General features: G+C 40.0%; 1 protein-coding gene across 1 annotated transcript; it reads left to right on the top strand.

Annotated features, from left to right (window-relative positions):
• The first annotated feature begins 3,315 nt into the window (after positions 1–3,315).
• Positions 3,316–19,917, top strand: LOC134750058 (cuticle protein 21-like). Its single transcript, XM_063685147.1, has 4 exons — positions 3,316–3,410; positions 16,465–16,666; positions 16,809–17,066; positions 18,187–19,917. Exons 2-4 carry the CDS (start codon positions 16,465–16,467, stop codon positions 18,330–18,332), a joined length of 606 nt encoding a protein of 201 aa, XP_063541217.1. The 5' UTR covers positions 3,316–3,410; the 3' UTR covers positions 18,333–19,917.
• The last annotated feature ends 28 nt before the right edge of the window (positions 19,918–19,945 follow it).

The raw sequence follows: 19,945 nt of genomic DNA, 5'->3' as shown, positions 1-19,945 counted from the left end.
TACATACATTTATGAACTGCCCTCAAGGTGAGCTTCATGAACCATATGTCAATAGCTCTAACGTCCAAACTCCTTTGACACGCTGGAAGGTCACAGCAGAATTTCCTGTTTCGGAAAATCATTTAGGAGATTATTATAAACTAGCGACCCGCCCCGACTTCGCACGGGTTACCCTTAACAAATTGTACACCTAAACCTTCCTTAAGAATCGCTCTATTGATAGGTGAAAGCCGCATGAAAATCCGTTCGGTAGTTTTTGAGTTTATCGCGAACATACAAAAACTAGAAATTATGGGTATTCGTGGGCAATTCTTGAATCTAATTTTTTTAAGCTACTTGAATGACAGGACGCAACGAGTTAAACGGCATCCCCCAAGGAGGTGTCTTAGGACCAACCCTCTTTCTGACTTACATCAATCATCTCATCAATATTCAACTTAATAAGTGGTTTCTTACATGAGTTTTTTTGTAGAAAAAGATTAGATGCTAACTAGTTTTTACTGAGTAGCCTGTTAGTTATCAAGGAGCACGGTAGTGCCCCCGCCAAGACGAGCAAAGCGAAGCGCAATAAGGGCACTACCTATCTTTTCTCGAAGCGCTTCGTCGTTTTTTTGGAACCGTCATAACTTGGGTTTGGATTATACCAGATAAACAAAGTTCTCGGGATATGAAGTCATTAGTATAAGTCCACTAATGAAGCATAAACATTTTCAATTACATAGCTCTTATACTTATTTCGTCACTCACCCACTGATGATCATCAAAGACATCAAAACCTTTAGGGTACTTCCTGAAATCCTAGGAAGCTGAAATTTGGTATATATAAGATATTCTTAGTACACAAACAAAAGAAATATACAAAAACTTCAAATTTTTAGCCCCTAAGGGGGTGAAAAGGGGTGTGGAATTTTGTATCGGGAATAATAACCGCTGAACCGATTTAGTTGAAATTTGGTATGTAGATAGTTTTTGTTATGGGGAAGGATATATAATAGTTTTCAACCCCAAAATCACCCCGTAAGGGGGTGGAAAAAGCGTTAGGGGAAAAGGGTACAAGTTTGTATGGGGAATCAGTAATTCATAATTTCATAATTCATAATTTATTGCTTATTATCATGTGGTACAAAGTATATTGTGTCACAAGGGAGCAAAATGACATATTTACGGCGAGGGCGTACATTGAATCCTGAACGAAGCAAAAGATTCTATAATTGAATCCTGAGCGTAGCGAGGGATTCTAAAATAGAATCTTGAGCGTAGTGAGGGATTCAAGCGATATCGCCCAAGGTGGAAATAATTTTGCTACCATGTGACACATACTGTTTTTCACATCACTTATGAGGAAATTATTATATTCCAAAATATGATTTACCTAAAAAAAATAGTATGCGAAAAAGAAAAAAAATCGTGTCCTAGAACAGAAAAGTGCCACTTTGTTCCCTCCTAGCAGGGAAGAAAAGTGCCACTTTGATCCCTCCTAGCGGGGAAGAATAAGTCTTTTTTCGAATAGGTGATGTGAAAACAGATGTTACATTAGGGTACGTTCACACATGAACCCTGTTAGGGCACAGCAAGTATTTCTTAAAACTAAACAATAACTAGGTACATAAATTAAAATTAACGCATTTTCATCAAGGCATAAGATTAAAAGCTAATACTTATTATTTTATACTTATTTTATTATATTAATTACTTATTATTTCATTTTATTTTTTATTTTATTTAGTTAGTAAAAAGCAGATTGTGTAAAAGATGCCTCCAGATACGTATTTCAGGATATTTAATAGTAAATTACCCCCAACCCTTTAAATTTGGGGATGGAAGAATGTTATAAGCAATTAACTTACAAAAAGAAATTATTTATTTATTTATCGTATGGCAATTATATTTTACACTGTTCATTTATTAGCTAGCTTATAATCTAAATCTACAATTGTCCAAGTAGGTGATGGCTGCACTCGTTACGGTTTTAAAATCTTCCACTGGGCCATCGTACTTTGTCAGTGGGCACTCCAAGACGATATGCCGAACAGTTTGCTTTGGGCATCCGCATTCGCAGCACTCCTGATCACTCCATCCCCATTTTTTTCGGAGGTACGCACAGTGGCCGATTCCTGTTCTCAGACGGTTAAGCATGCACCAGGCACGGCGTGATTCATTGAACCCAGGCGCGTGGCTCCGTGGGTTTAGCTCAAAGAGATCAGATGGGACGTCTGCCTGTGACCATTCTTCGGACCAGGCTTCGTTCAGGTTCCACTGAGAGCATGGTTGGTGGGTAAGGAGAGCCGGTGGGTTTCTGGACTTCAACCTTGTACATCTGAACGTAGCCAAGTCTCTGTTGAGAGGCAGTTCCGGTCGTTCATGAGCTTTGTTAACTTCTCTGAGCAGATGGAGCATACAAAAAGAAATGAAATCCCACCAAAAACATATTCATGTAAAATGATGCCAAGACGAAATCTTAAGGCTCGCACTGTCAAAAAGTTATCAGATCTCTTGTAGAGCCAAGATTCTAACTCTACAAGCCCTTACTTTACAAACTCTACACCTTTGTCAAATTATGTGGCTTGGCCGTTTGGCTACAAGAACTATAATATTGTATAATAAAAAAATAATGAATAGTGAATCAATTTTTCACCTTTTCCATGTGACGGTAGCGAAACGGCCAAGCCACATAATTTGATTAAGGTGTGGAGTTTGTAAAGATAGGGCTTGTAGAGTTATAATCCTGGCTCTACAACTTTTAACATTTAATAACTTTTTGACAGTGCGAGCCTTATGGTTTCGTCTTGGCAACATTTTACATGAAAATGTTTTTGGTGGGATTACATGTATTTATAGATATAATAGGTAAGGGTTTTCTTAAAATAATGCACTAACCACAGTCCTGTCATTTTTATGCTATATCTCCAAGGGCCTGACACTCTTTGATAGAGAAAGATAGTCTTATTGCGATTCCTATAAGAGAAAAGAGAAAATAGTGCCATGCTTTGTCCTTATCACCGACCGGGTTTTTTTCATGGTCGGGTTATGGCAGCATAGGTAGGAGGCGATGGCGAAATACCGACATTTATAAATGTGAAAGAGAAAAAGGATTATGCTGCCATACTTTAACCTGTCAATACATGAATATGTCTTTCTCTTACCCCTGGTCGCTCGGTTTCATGTCTATAACTACTATACTATGTCTATGTATATCTCTAATATTATAACCGATTTCCGTGACCATAGACATTTACGTACGCGCGCGCCGCGTAATCTATAATCCATACTAAGATACATTACGGCATCTGTGGTGGAAAGTGAATGAGATCGAGAGTGAACGTCGGTTCGTTCACTCCTTCACTCCGCAGTTCACTCAGTCAGTGAGTTGTGCGCGCCTGTGACCCTCGTGTGTGGATATAAATACAAAAGTGAGTGTTTTCGTAACTTTATGACCTTTAGCGTTGAGGTTCTGTTCTAATATGTATGTAATGAATGTAAATTTGTAAACATTTGGTTGCCATTTTTATAAAAGGCTTACCTAAGTCTAAAAATTGGAAAGTTGTGGGTGCTTTTGTACAAAATTGGACAACTATTTAAACTTGTTTAGGATAATAAATATTTGATTTCTTGAAGAATTTTTGTTTCGTATCTTCTCATATCTTTTACAGATAGGTACTCATTTGTTTATTAAAATCAAACATCAGGGTCGGCAACGCGCATGTAATATCTCTGGTGTTGCAGGCGTCCAAAGGCTACGGTGACTGCTTACCATCAGGCGGGCCGTATGCCTGTTTGCCACCGTCGTGAAATAAAAAAAAATGTAGGATAATTGGTAGATAGTAGAGTATATAGTAGTAGGCAGTTTATTTGTATTAAAGTTAGTCAAAATTTGTGATGTACCTATTTAATTTCCTATTTAGTGAAATATACATATTTTTTTATTTATATAAATACTAATTCAAAATTCTAGTTGGTAGGTATATCGATTCGATCTACATACAGGCAGTTTCAAAATAACCCCTGGGGGCCTAGCCAAAATGACAATCGTTCGCAGAGTAACGAAACGCTATCTGCCACTATCGCACTCATATGGAAGTCATAGAACTGATAGAGAGGCAATAGCGTTTCGTTTCATTATCTGCAAATCTTGGCTAGGCCCCCTGGGCAATAGATGCCGTCAAAGAGTGCTTTTCAACCTGTCCTATTTATTTGTCCAATGTCTATTTTGCATCGCACATTTTGCTTAGTGAGAGAGTGAACGTAATGCACATTGGACCAAGATATTGGCCTGGTGGAATACTACCACTGGGGGGCTTCGTCACTTTTTAGGGTTCCGTACCCAATAGGTAAAAACGGGACCCTATTACTAAGACTCCGCTGTCCGTCTGTCACCAGGCTGTATCTCATGAACCGTGATAGCTAGACAGTTGAAATTTTCACAGATGATGTATTTCTGTTGCTGCTATAACAACAAATACTAAAAACAGAATAATATAAATATTTAAATGGGGCTCCCATACAACAAACGTGATTTTTTTGATGTTTTTTTTCGTTATGGTACGGAACCCTTCGTGCGCGAGTTCGACTCGCACTGGGCCGGTTTTTCTTTAATATATGACATCTATATAAGTCATCTTGGCTAAGTCCACAGAACGCATCGTATGAGACCTACTTGTCACTGTGATAAGTGTTGAAATTTTTGCTTCATACCATCAAAGTCTAATTTGATTATTATTAAGATGAAATACAAAACAAACAATGTCTTTTATTTTTCTATTTTGAAATAAAGATTCTTTATTTGCAAGAATACTTAATTCTAAAATACAGGTGTACATATTACTTTATTTTAAATATTTCACTCGTCAATAAATTATCATAATTTATTTTATTAAACACTAAGTATAAAAAAAATCAAAACTACAAACTAAATTAAAAACTAAAATTAAAAACTAAACTTAAAAATAAACTATAAATAAAAAATTTGCCCCAAATCAGTACCGTCTATTGGCAGCGTGCCCAGAAGGCTGGCAGCATTGCCACGTTGTATGGCAATGCTGATCCGCTGTGCTAGATATGAACCAGCCCTCTGGTCACGCGTCAACTCTACTAACCTGCGGCTACATTCCTTAAAAACTCTATGGGCACTTTCCCCCCAAGGCCCCATAGTTTCAACCCCAAACGGCTCAAATATGCAACCACTTTTTATCGATTCAAGTACCGGTTCCTATTTGTTTAAAATGCATTTATTTGTGTGATGAGCACAAATATTTATTCTTGAGTCACGAATGTTTTCAAAATATATGTGTATTTATAAGTATGTACATATGTGCCATTTTCAATTAAAAGGGTACTTATTGTCGCTTGCCAGTAAGGCGCTATTTCCATATAGCTTCAATTAGAAATCAACCATATCGACAGCCGACAATGTGGTACCTTTTGGTTGAAAACGTCACGTATATCGTCGTTTAAGAACTTGATGAGCTTTTGAGGATTAAGTTATCTGTGTCCGTATTTAAGGATGACTCACGTTAGACCGGGCCGTGTCCGGGCCGGAGCTTCCGGCGCTTACTTTACATGACATGACAGGTGATCACGTGGTACTTTCCATAGAAAACGAAGCGCCGGAAGCTCCGGCCCGGACACGGCCCGGTCTAACGTGAGTCATCCTTTAATAATACAGGAATTAAAATTGTATTCTCAAGTGCTAATCGTAGGCAGGTTATGAGATTTGGACATGACCTTTACGTACTTTAATGGTCACGACCTAGCGGGTGTCGAGATGTACGATAGTTAGGTGGTTGCCAAATATTCTATTTACCACCACTTTAGCTTCATCTTCCTCGCGTTATCCCGGCATTTAGCCACGGCCCATGGAGCCTGGGGTCCGCTTGACAACTAATCCTAAGAATTGACGTAGGTACTAGTTTTTACGAAAGCGACTGCCATCTGACCTTCCAACCCAGAGGGGGAACTAGGCCTTGTTAGGATTAGTCCGGTTTCCTCACGATGTTATCCTTCACCGAAAAACGACTGGTAAATATCAAATGATATTTCGAACATAAGTTCCGTAAAACTCATTGGTACGAGCCGGGGTTTGAACTTGTGACCTCCAGATTGAAAGTCGCACGCTCTTACCGCTAGGCCACCGGCGCTTTTTAACGACCACTTTAGCTTAGCTTACGAATTTAGAATCTAAGAGATTTCTCAAAGCTACCTCTTAATCTAATGAGATGAGACGAGCCCTGGATGATTGGGAGGGTGGAATATATGTTGCTGGCAGGAAAATCAGTAATCTAAGATACGCAGATGACACTACTTTATTTGCATCAACCGAGCGTGAACTGGCTAAGCTACTTTCTAGAGTAGAGGAGAAAAGTGAGTTAGTTGGTTTCAGTATTAACAAGTCGAAGACGAAGCCCTAACACCATTTATACGTCATTATGACGTCAGGGACGTCATTATATTGCCATAATTACGTCATTATGACGTCGCTGACGTCACTGCTACCTGGGAGGTGATGGTAGTAGACAGAACAAGTACGCTAACTCGCTCCAATGAACTCAGACCTTTTCTTTTTTTTTTTAAATAGAGGGGAAAATGCTTTTCGCATACCACCCAGGCGCAGGGACGGGCCTGGGATGGTTATGTGGGACTCCCGTATAGGCTCATGGGACCCACGGTTTACCCACTAAAAACCCCTCTTGACCGCCTCAGGGCTATAAGGCGAGGCCACAGGAACACTGGAGCACTCTTCCGCAGCCTCGCCAAATGAACTCAGACCTAGAATTTGTCGATCAGTTTGTTTACCTAGGCTCTCTCCTTAGCAACGAGGAAGAAAAGGAGATTTATCACAATAATCCAAATGTCTAAATCAGCTATGGCTAAACTTTTATAACAAAATTTCCGTGAGGCACTACGTCGTTGGTCAGTGTGGACGATCCTATAGCGAATGACGTAGTGAGTGCTGTGTGCAACCCATCATTTGACAATAATGCCGAAAATGTGGGTAGTTTTTCATCTCCCCTGCCGCCGCCGTCGCCCGCATCGAGTAATCGGTCGCGGAGGGCTGCAGCCCGTAGTCTGCGTCGGGCCACCAACGCGAGCGCTCATTGAAAATGCTCTCGTTATGGAGCGAAACATGTCGAGCAATCATCGACTTTATAAACGTGAGTGATGCGGTTTAATATATTTAATATGACTAAACTTACTAGGGTATGGAAAGACCGCATCATATCCTGTAAAACTAAAATCAGACTGATGCGTACGTTAGTTTTCTCAATCTTTTTCTATGGCGCCGAATCTTGGACAATAAGGCAGAAAAGAGTGAAAATTGACGCATTTGAGATGTGGTGTTGGAGGCGTATGCTGCGAATTCCCACCAACCCACGTCCAAGGACCAACGTGACTATTCTCAAGGAGCTCGGAATAACCACAAGGCTGTCCACTATCTGCTTCCAGAGAATCCTTATGTGTTTCCTTGACAGTAGTTGGTCAGGTCGACGGGGAAAGAGTACGCGGACGATCAGTGGTCAGACTTGATAAAAACAATCAATGGCTTACCAATACCTACTAGTTTTCGTTGCTAGAAATTACGAAATTAGAGCGAGTATAAAGGGGCTCACTGATTACCAGTCCGCCGGACGATAACGGCCTGTCAGTTAGAACAAAAATTTGACAGTTCCGAAGAACTAACCTATAATGATCTGACTATAACCCCCCCCACCCCCTTTAAATAAAATTTATAACTAAATGTATGCTCCTCAGCCATCCCCTCGGCCATCGGACCGGCGCCAAAACTGTTCTCTGATTGCCGAACTATACACATGGAAAACTATTTCCAGATTAAATCATTTTCATTTCATTCAATTCATTTCAATTCAATTTGTATCAGACATAATTAGTCCATAGAAATGTTAGTAACAAACAAAACTTATTTTCTACGTTAGCAACTTACAGACTACTTAATATATATGTACAGTGCCTCATTCCACTCATTAAGTAAATGACGTTGGCTGCCGCATTACTACCGCGATTATGGCTAAACGCCATAATCCGCCACTCATTTTATCAAGCAAATTGACAGATACAGCGCCCGCGGCAGTCATATCGCAACAGTAATGCAGCTGCCATCCGAACGTCTTTAGTCGGAGGCCACAGGCTATTTCCACTTCAAAATGGGTAGCAATCTAACAGCCAATGGTGTAAATTTGGCATTTGCGGTGTCTCGGCCTTCGGGCGCCCTCTGCGACCCCGACCTTTTGCGAAGCACGACTACCCAATCACACTGGGCCTATTCACGCTAAAACGAGGATATTATCTACTATCCGATCAAACATAAGTATCGAAGGCCTATTTTTAAGTTTTATTCTACAGCTTAAAAAATATACATTCCTATTTACCTAAGTACTTACTTACTTCTCTGGCGCAGCGACCCAAAGTGTGTCTTGGCCTCCAACACGACAGTTCGCCACTGATACCGGTCCTTTGCCGTTTCTCGCCAGACTTGGACCTGGAGCTAAGTACGTTAAATATTAATAATTTCGAAAGTAACGCCATGAAATAAGACAATGCCTGTCTCGTGTTATTTGACGACCTCGCGTCATATATTCATTATCATTGTATTGTCATTTCATTAATCACAATTCTCTAACAGGTACTTTATTTAGTCTTTTTTAATAACAAAGAATTTGCAATAAATTATGTACATACTCGTAGGTGCAACAACACTTATTTCATTACAGTCGTTATATGCGCAATCGAAATATTTTCACACACGAATAGGCGCTAAATGTTAGTTACATAGAAAGGAAAACTGTAGCAAACTGTAACACATGAACACGAAAAAATGCTCTTGCAATCGTAACAGATATCGGGCTCCTTATAAATGCATATTTCTTTATATTTCTTTAAAAAATTCTGTCTTAAAGTGACTTGCGTATTGCGTATTGCGTATGACGACTACAGTAGTATTTACGGTTGCGACATAACTGCTGCGGCGTTGTCGCGGGAACTGTTACTGTCAACAGTTCCAGCGTCATGCGCAATGTCAACATTTCCTTTATAACATGAATGACAAATTGAACGTTCTAATCGCGTTAGTAATGTGGTATGTAATGTGGTAATGAAAGTCACTCATTTTATCAAAGAAATTGACAGTGATTCTGTCTGCGTCAACGCTGCAGCAGTAACGTTGCAACAGTAATATTGCTGCGGTTTGCAATCCGAATTCCGACTGCTCTGCATCAGCAACTCTGTTGCAGTCTCCATCCAAGTGTAACATATAAGCGATAAGTATATCACTTGACTGACGGAAAAGCCATAGCCGTAAAAGCGTAGACGTAAAGCCAATAAATTAGAAGGGGACACAAGACTGAACTTGCGACGGAAAAAATAGCCATCGCGCGGGTTTTAACCTTTAAAGGATGACTCACGTTAGACCGGGCCGTGACCGGGTCGGAGCTTCCGGCGCTTCGTTTTCTATGGAAAGCATCACGTGATCACCTGTCATGTCATAGAAAAGTAAGCGCCGGAAGCTCCGGCCCGGTCACGGCCCGGTCTAACGCGAGTCATCCTTAATGCTGCTAGGTAGGTATACAGGGTAACGATATACGATTGAAAATAAATGAAAATTAGGCATGCATTTTTTTCTATCTAGCCAACTTGAACTTCTTAAGGTTTTGTTTTGGAGTCTACGCTTGCAAGTTATTACCTAGTTTCCGGGTGATTTTTTCACGGCATTTGCCCGTGATTAAAACGTGTCAAAATTCATTATAAAACTACAATTTTGCGTCAGCCCCCTCTCAACATCTAATTGGAAACGTTCAAAAACTAATAAGGTAGCATTTCTTTTGCTTCATTGTTTTCTAAAGCAAACTAAATTCACCCTAATCTACTATACAACAAGGTTCAAATAATAAATAGGGAAACGTTATATGATGGGCCTTACGAGGTTAAGCGATATATCACTTAATTTGACTGACGCCTTAAAAAACGAAATTATAGATTAATGCGATAAAAATCACAAAGATGCGGATACGTTCGAACGATTGCAACATATACTATGTAGATATTATCGCAGTTAGGCAACGTCACGCTCCGACTGCCCGGCGTCTAGAACATTCCTGGATACATTTGCTAATATATATGTGGGCAAGCGTACGGCCTACACTGGTGGTGTTACGAATAAAATATGCCAAATGCAAATGCATGGGGCATTTGTCTTGGCATGTTTTGTTTTGATGTCTGGGCGGCTAGAGGTTATAGGATGATTCACTGTGTTGACAGATTAAGAGGTATGTTTTCTTAGTCGGCATCTTCATCGCTGAAGGTCGCGTCTACCTTGAAAAGTTTCCTGCGTGATGTGCTATATATGCTCTTCCAAGTGTTTCTGCTTCTGTCCTCGACGGTCTTAATAGCTTTAGGTATATATCACGTGAATGTTCATGTCAGATTTCATGCTATTTCAGAACATCGTTTTAAAACGCGATATGTTTGGCGGCGGCTAGGTTCTTAAGAATCATCTTTCCGTGTAGGCATAGTTCGATTGTGAGGCTCTTACGCAAGATTTAGCATAAATTACTGATCTAATCTAATCAATAGGTGCTGGTTCTAACATTATATAAAGTTTGCCTGAGGCTCTTAGTTAGTATAATACATTAAATATTCATTGCTCATAAAGGATGTACTTCTGCACAGTTTAGTTGTGCACAGGATATAATGGAAGATATTTTACCTACTGTGAAAACATTCGCCGGAAACGACTCTAACGATTTCAATGAAATTTGGTATACGGGGGTTTTCGGGGGCGATTAGTTGATCTAGCTAGGTTTTATCTCTGGGAAAACGCGCAATTTTGTGTTTTTATTTGTTTTCCGAGCAAAGCTCGTCTCCCAGATATTAAAGTTTACGTTTTAATATAAACCCTATGAATATAAAAACAATGTTTGTTGTATCTATTTTCCCGAGGATGACATCCCACATGCTTAATTGTTACTGTTTGGAGGGCATGTTGTGTGTCATGTTTTGGTGATAGTGGGCTCGCCCACTTTGCTGTGATTAATAGATTATGCTAGTTCACGCCCGCCCCCTTGCCATGTTAAATACTGTTGTGTTACAAGCTTATCACTTGTGTAACTATCGCGGTAACCGAAGACAATATTAGGTATGTTACAACTTGCTACATTTCATGTTTTTACATGAATTAACAGTACTTAATACTTATTGCTGTAATATGTGCAAGCTATTCGAAACTAGAAAATACGTCTGTTAATTCGGCAACCTTCGGGCCGCATTATCGACGCATTGTCGCGAAAAGTGAGTGCTACACTTCGCGGGTCAAGGATGCGTGTGCGCAGGTGGACGAACGGTTTCGTGTATAACATGAGAGGGAACTAACGTTGAGGTTCCGTTCTTAGGGCCTAGCCATGATGACAAATGGGGCATTTTCTATGAAAAGGGACCTTATTGTCGATGGCGCTTACGTTGCACAGCGTAGCGCGGCATTGTATTTATATCGGAGCATCGTTTATAATGGCGTAAGCGCTATCGACAGTAAGGTCCCTTTATATATAGGAAATACCACAAATGTTTTTTTTTTTTATGAAATAGGAGGCAAACGAGCAGACGGATCACCTGATGGTAAGCGATTACCGCCGCTCATGGACACCCGCAACACCAGAGGGGTTGTAAGTGCGTTGCCGGCCTTTAAGATGGGAATACGCTCTTTTCTTGAAGGTTTGAAGGTCATATCGGTCCGGAAATACCGCAGGCGACAGTTCATTTTATATTCGCTTGTCTGGCCCGGTAATCGAATTGACTAAAAATTCCCAAAAATAAACACGCCGTGTTTGTATATGGGCCATATAACGTGTCGGTTTTTATAACGATACAAGTATCATTTGGACATAAAACAGCCTTGAAAATTCAAGCCCATGTCACTGTCTTGTGTAGAAATGAACTGGATCTACAAAATAACCGAAATGACATTGTACAAGGTCGATCAGCCTGGCGCCATCGCCACTGCGAGAGGTTTTGTGCGGGTTTAATTAATTAAATAAATATTAATACCTAATATAGTAACCCGTGTACAATATATTCCGATTAATGGGTTCTTTAGTTAAGGAGACATTTTGAGAACTAAGCTACAAAGGCACGGAATGCCACAGTCATAATAAATAATGGCTATTGATTTCGACTCTAACTCACTCAAAAGATAGGTCTTAAGGAAATATAAGCATCATTATCTAGCATGGCATGAATGGCATGATCGAGATATTTATTTCTCATAAACACATTACATTCATCAAACTACAATAAAATTTAAGTATTTACTCATGCTAAAACATAACAAAACTTAAACCTAAATAAAATCACCCCTCTCCGGCATGGTGGACATGGTGTTGGAGATTAAATTATCCGGGGTATGAAAACCAAATGAGATTTACGTTGTTCTCAGAATCCGTAGGATAAAATTACTTGTTCGTCTTAAAATAGTCCAAAGCTGATGAGATCAGTGATGAGATTGAATTCTACTTAGGCATGCGGGGCACGCTCTGCCACTAATACCTACTTGCTTAGACTGTATCCATCTATTAAGGATGACACACGTGACCGGGCCGTGTCCGGGCCGGAGCTTCCGGCGCTTCGTTTTCTATGGAAAGCATCACGTGATCACCTGAAGCTCCGGCCCGGACACGGCCAGGTCTAACGTGAGTCATCCTTTACGGAGTTATATCTGTCTTTGTACCTACCTACCGAATTTTTAGGGTAAAATTATTTTGGCATCTCCTCATCAAATGTGAATTCCCCGTAATTTTTCATATTTTATTTCAAATTTTAAACTGGAATTCAATGTGACAAAAGCCGTAGTTTACAAGGTAAATAACAAGACTGATTGTTGACCACTAAACCGGTGGAGATCGAGGCATAATTTAAACGCGCAGAAGATGAGGTCATTTTGCATCTCAAATAACATCGATATCCTCAGTACTGGTTAATAACGTGCTAAGCAATAAAAGTTAATTAGCCCAGTGTTTTATATTCATAATCATTATATCTGCCTTTTATCTATATCTGTCTTTTATATAAACCTTATTGGTGTTTTTCGATCCGTGATGGTTAAAGACAACATAATGGTCCAATGCATGGAGACTATATAAAGGAGCCAAATCTCTATGTATCGAAAAGTGTCCATCAAAAAACAGTAATTAGGCGGCGCCACCATACACCGAAATATTACCAAAAACAACCTACGTAATTTGGTCGGGTTATTTGTTGCCTTATATGGTTCATGTTATACTCATGTCCCGGAGCCTAACTAGCGCCACCGGAGAGATTAGGAACTATTATTTAAAGCTGAAAGCGGTCACTTTTGCAACAATTCTGCCATAAGAGATTGGCATCCTTTCTATACCATCCATAGTCCAATGGGGTTGGCAACTGTCAAAGGTTTGCAGAGATGGCGCGATCATAGCTTGCCCCGTTTTCTATGAGATTTGGCTTAAAGGGCTGGCATCCAGGGCATTAAAAAAACAAAAAATTGACACAATTCTAGGGTTTGACAGGGCAAACTATGCTGGCGCCACCTGCTTATTATTTCGACCGGCCAACCCCTGTATTATTATTTTTCACTAAGTTCCTACTAAAATAAATACAAAAGTGTAATTTTGAGTGAGGTAATTATTGAAAAAAATTACGGTAGAGGTCAATAGAGGCAAAGCGAAGTGCACGCATATCAATAACAGATTAAGATAAGATTGTTGAAGTTAAAATAGGTTTTAAGTGAGTACAAAATGCAATTAACACATTTAAAATAATTTTTGTTTATGGTATCACATAATAAATAACCGAGTAAAGTAGGATTAAAAGTCCGAGTTAGAGGATACTTTGGGAATTAATTGTATCGAGCGAAGTGTCATAATTCGTGTATCGGAAGCTATGTTGTTAAAGATAATATAGTCAAGAACTACATATATTTTTTCCACGTCCACGAATATCAACGCCTCTTAGAAAAACATGATCATATAAGGAGATTCTTTGCGTTCTGGCTCAGGGAACCGCCTTAACGCTCCGTAGTGTATCATAGCCAGATCTCTCTATCACTCTTCCATATTAGTGCGACAGTCACAGTTGTGTTGCGTTCGCTGCGTAGCGTAAACGATTGCACGTTGGCTACGCACTTTGGTTGGTGTTTAGATGACGCAACACGCAACCATACCATAGGTCGTGAGAAGCCTTGTAGGTTGTAGGTTCAACTTCACTTGATAAACAACGACGCATCCTTCTCAAAAATTTCATTTAATATGATATAGTTAACGCTATCTCTACTGAGCTCGTTCACTTACCTGTACTAACAATGGCATTCTGTTACACAAAAGCCATTATTTCTTTTATGAGAGCGCGTGGTCTTTAACGAGCTCAGTAGAGATAGCGTTAACTATACCTCCCGAGGTAACTCTGTCTGTCTGTCTGCAACCACAGAATCAATTTAAATGAAATTTGGTATGGAGATAGTTGACCGAGCGTTAGCAAAGGTCTCAAAAGGGCTCAGCTTGGGCAAAAATGTTTCCGTATGTCCGGATGTTCTGATGTCCGGTCTCTACAGCCGGGCTAGCACATGATTGGCGCGAGCACGGCGCGAGAGTATCTCGCCGCGACATAGGCTACCCATCCCCCTTTAATTCATACAGTTAGTAAAAGACGTGTAGTCTATCTCGCGGCGAGATACTGTCGCGTCAATCAATGATTGAACAGTTTTTTTTTTCGTTTTTAGAAAAATAACAAAAAAGCGGAGTTTTTTTTTTAGTTTTAAGTTAAGCTCACAGAGCCACTAATTTCAGTTCCGGATAAATGACATAAGTACTTCCCTACTTCGTACCTAGGATACTTTTTATTACGCTATTCATATAGAAGGAGTCTCGAGTAGAAGCCAGACTTTTCATAAATGGCTGAATGAGGGTATTCCAGCATGTAGGTTTGTATATATTTTTTTCTTTATACCGGATGACCTTTAAAATTCTCGAAATATTCTAGCGCAGGAATTTGGAAGCAAATGACACCGAGCCAGTTCTCAACTGATCCAATTGGCATTTCTATTTAATGATCTTCGAAACGACCTAAACGTTACGTTACATACCTAAGGTTATTTAGGCACAAGAGACTTAGACATGTTTTACTTAATCGAAACGAGTTTCCGCTTTTTATATAGTCTGATTAACTCTTAATACAGTCAAATTTGATAACGGTATTCATAATTAGATTAAGTTTCAATATTCCCTATCTTTAGATTATATTCTCTAAGAAATCTCATCTCATATTTCTTATCTTAGATTGCAAATGCCGGCCGTCATAAAGACAATGGACGACAATAAACTTTAACTGAGTAAACCTTTTTTTCAACACACATTTTTAAGTGCCATGCTATTGGTCATCACTTTTATGATATCGCCTGACAGTCTGCAAGACGTTTAAACGATTTTTGCCCTTAAAGAATGGCTCACGTTAGACCGGGCCGTGTCCGGGCCGGAGCTTCCGGCGCTTGTTTTCTATGGAAAGCATCACGTGATAACCTGTCATGTCATAGAAAAGTAAGCGCCAGAAGCTCCGGCCCGGACACGGCCCGGTCTAACGTGAGTAATCCCTAATGTGGTTTACCGGGAATGTCCCCGATTCTACAATATACACTTCGAAGAAGAAGGACTATATTCGGTGGTCTTATTACATGCATGTGGGTTATAGGTCCCTCGCATGGTACCTAGGTATTCCGTGATAAGTAGTAAACAATCTTTATGTGCTAGAGGTTTTCCCTTACGATTTTACATTTATTCAAGCAGTATAATCAACTGATCAAACCACGTAATAGATGTCGCGATAATTCATTATGAGCAGCCATGGTTTGTTAGCTCGTATGTAATAACCGACTCTCTTAATTGACCATTGGTGGACCTTATTATCTTTACAATAAGATTTATTATTGTAAATACAATTTACAATAATTGTGAGTTAATAGCGTGTAGATAGGATCAGGTAACTGAGGTAACGTTTGACCTACTTGGCAATTGGCTTTTGTGAGGCTATAGATAAGCAAATTGTGTTCCTACTTGAGGCTTGAGGATAATATCTTATTGATGCTCATGGTTCTGAAGCATAAGTAGCGTACGTAATACTAGTACTTAGGTAAATGTTTGCTGATTATATTTACGAGCTCTTACTTGAGTAGTTGGGTCAAAATTATTTTAATTTTCTTGTTTCTGACCACTCTGTCACACTTGTATTTGTATTTCCGTCTTCTATCAAACAAAAAAAAAGTCGAGTGCTATCTCATGTCTGTAGATTATATTTTAAATGAGAACAATTAAAAACTAAAATTCACTAAATTTGAATTTGACAGACGGACGGACAGCGGAGTCTTAGTAATAGGGTCCCGTTTTTACCCTTTGGGTGCGGAACCCTAAAAAAACTGACTATCTGTCATGTCAATTCCAGATGCTGTACCCTCTGATCTTGCTGGCGACCATGGCGCTTTGCAGCGGCGATGTGTCACACTTGCAGTATGAGCATGAATATGGTCCGAGCACCGAACCCCCACCATCCAGGCCGTATGCCTTCGCGTACACTGCTGGCAGGTACCCAGGACACACGGACAGGCACCACGCTGAAGTTAGCGATGGTAGTGGAGTTGTCAGAGGTGAGAATTTTGGTATCTCCGGAACCGCCAAATAAATAGCGCGGAATAAAGTTGAAACTTCTTAAGAATATCTACTCTTTGTGTTTTCTACCTCTAAATATTTACTAATAGTAATAGTAATCATATTTTCTCCACATTCCAGGAACCTACTCCTACGTGGATCCCCGCAACAAGGTCCGCAAAGTAGACTACGTGGCCGACAAGGGGGGCTTCCACCCCATCCTAAACGACGCTCCACCAGATCACCCCGCGGACACAGCCTCCGTGGCCCAAGCAAAGAACCGCCACTATCAGCTGTATGCGAAGATCGCTCAGGAGCATGCCTCATACCCTCATCCTGCCCCAGCCTCCGGACTCAGCCTCCGTGGCCAAAGCCAAGCGACATACTCTCACCCTGCCTGTGAGTGAGAATATTTCGTTGTTTCAATCAAAGTTGATGTTATACTTTCTGTAACCACACCGAATGCCGAATTAATTATACCACCATTTCACACTTAATTTTTAACTCTTTAGAAATTGACTCTAAGGCTGATTTTAGTGTCACGCGGACCACTCTAAAACGCTCCCTGAACTTATTACATATTGGTCCGGTGCGGAGCAATCCGCGCGGACGGTCCGACACTAAAATCAGCCTAAAGGTACGGCAGAAAATCGTCATTTAAGCGTCCGGAAATACATCTTCAACCTTTTTTCTTATGCTTAACGCAATCCAGAGTATCCAGACCTGACAAATTCATTGCTTCACTTTTCTAAATGGCGAAACGAAGAATAATACTGATGCAAGGCGCGCGTTCTGGTCTTTTTAAGTTTCGAAGCGCGTATTAGATCGTGGTTCAATTCGACCACAGTTATCCCTTATTACATTTTCCTTAAATGGTTGGCAGCCCTTAATTGTGCGTTTCTCTAGAAACTTCCTGTATTGCATAGCTACACTTTGGAATGAACGTTCGGTATTTCCGGACCGTTATGACTTTACAACCTTCAAGTAAAGAGCGTCCTCCTATCTTGAATGCCGGCAACCCACGGAGATAATAACTCCTATCTGGTGTTATGGGCCTTATGGGTGTCCATGGGCGATGGTAACTATTTACTATCAGGCAATTCGTCTTTTCGTTTGCCTCCTATATCATAAGAAAAAAACCGGCCAAGTGCGAGTCGGACTCGCGCACGAAGGGCTCCGTACCATTACGCAAAAAAAACGGCAAAAAAAACACGTTTGTTGTATGGGAAACCCACTTAAATTTTTATATTACTCTATTTTTAGTATTTGTTGTTATAGCGGCAACAGAAATACATCATCTGCGAAAATTTCAACCGTCTAGCTATCACGGTTCATGAGATACAGCCTGGTGACAGACAAACGGACCCACAGTTAGACAGACGAACAGACGGACGGCGTAGTCTTAGTAATAGGGTCCCGTTTTTACCCTTTGGGTACGGAACCCTAAAAAGTAGTTTGAATCTTTCAACAAATTTTATACCAATTCCCAACGACTTAAACTTTCATGTCTTACTTCCAGTGTCCGCAGCGTCCCCCCGCCAATCAGCAGCCGTGGCCTCCGAAACGTTAAAGCACGCTGAACTGTTCCGAGTGATCGCCGAGCAGCACGCAAGGATTGCCGCTGAACGGGAAGAGCTTCAGAATGAGGAGGATATTAGATATTAGACGACATTAGAGAAGGATAGTTATATTAAACATTTTAGCAACTATCATCTCATCAGCCGATCGATCAGACATAGGCCTCTTACAAGAGACAACAAACTACACTTATCCAACGGTTCCTCAATATTGTTCCCAAACAGCCTGACTTTTCTGGCTACGACCTACAGTTTGCGGTCGATCATAAAGAACCTTTGACCCGAACAGCTATAATTTCATTAGCCGATTGATCATGTGGGCTTCTTCTAAGACAAACGCCACCCTCATTCAAACGGTTCCTCAATTTTGCTCCCCAACAGCCTGACCTTCAATTTGTGCAATAGAAAAAGCTATCTTTAAATCGCCCACTATTGTCATAATACTTTGAGGAGTAACTTTTGACATAAATACAGATGATCCTGTCTTGCTCGGAAAGTTTTCTTTGACTGCATTTCCATTGACCATTTTTAAGTAGACAATGCGACTTCCAGCCAAACTGAAGCCGATCTCTCACTGTTAGACTCTTCCAAGATTGGGGGATTTTTACAACAAGTTTGACATAGGCCTCAATGTACTGTCAAATAATTTAATTTCAGCACCACTTCGTACTTTGTCACAGTGACAAATATGAAAGTTGCTATAGGGACCTCATACTATTGTCACTGTGACAAGATACGAAATGGTAGGTACTGAATTTAAATTTCTTGATCGTATTTGTTTAGATTTACACAACAAGGAACCAGTTTTATTCACGATATTGCTTTCTATAAAAGCGGGAATAGTCAGATGGCAACTGTATTCTGCGGCGCCCTGGTGCCTTTCGAATAGCCTTAGCTAGGTTAGGGCGTGTGAAACGGTTCTCTGCCTTTTCGCCGAAAATTGTATTGCAGAATTTCACTTGGCAACCAACTTTTCGCCAAAGTTTCATTTGGGCGAATTTCATTTCCCAACCCAACCTAGTACGTCATTTTCATTTCGCAACTATGGGGTTGGGAAATGAAATGGTTGGGAAATAATTATTTGGTAACGATTGGTTTGTCAAATGAAACTTTGGCGAAAAGTTGGTTGACTAGTGAAATTCGGCAATACAATTGTCGCCAAAAAGGGAGTACAGCGGGTGGAACAATTTGGGAACCCCTGCCCTGTTACAATCTTGGTTCTTTTTCAAAGTGATATGGAATATGGAGCCTGTCGTGTCCAACTGCTAGGGAAAGGCCTCCCCCAATTATACTTTTACATTATTAAATACTTTTACATTGAACCCAGTGAAATACTCTTAATATTGCCTTATTGCCAAATCAATATAATATATGTAGATTATGTTACGTCTAGTTTATTTTTGTATCTTTTGCAAGTTCTTATCTCATGATTTTGGTACTACTTGCCAAAATCATAACGAGCGGCTGGTATGAAAAATCTGTCTTATATCAAAGTAAAGTAGTCAAAACTTCTCTTTGATTTAACACATATTTTTTCATTCATTACTCAAGGAGATAGGAGTTTGGCAGAAAATTATTAATAAGAGATTATTGGATATTTTTCTATTTTTATACGACATTGCCATATGAAATGTGTAAATGTTAAGGTATGTAAATAAAAACGATAATGATGATGCTACTTATTTTATTTGAAGCTTGGAG

This window comes from Cydia strobilella, chromosome 19, assembly GCF_947568885.1.
Source record: "Cydia strobilella chromosome 19, ilCydStro3.1, whole genome shotgun sequence".
In the NCBI taxonomy this organism is placed as follows: Eukaryota; Metazoa; Arthropoda; class Insecta; order Lepidoptera; family Tortricidae; genus Cydia; species Cydia strobilella.
Note: the sequence above shows the minus strand (reverse complement) of the source record. Positions and strands in the feature narration are given on the sequence as shown.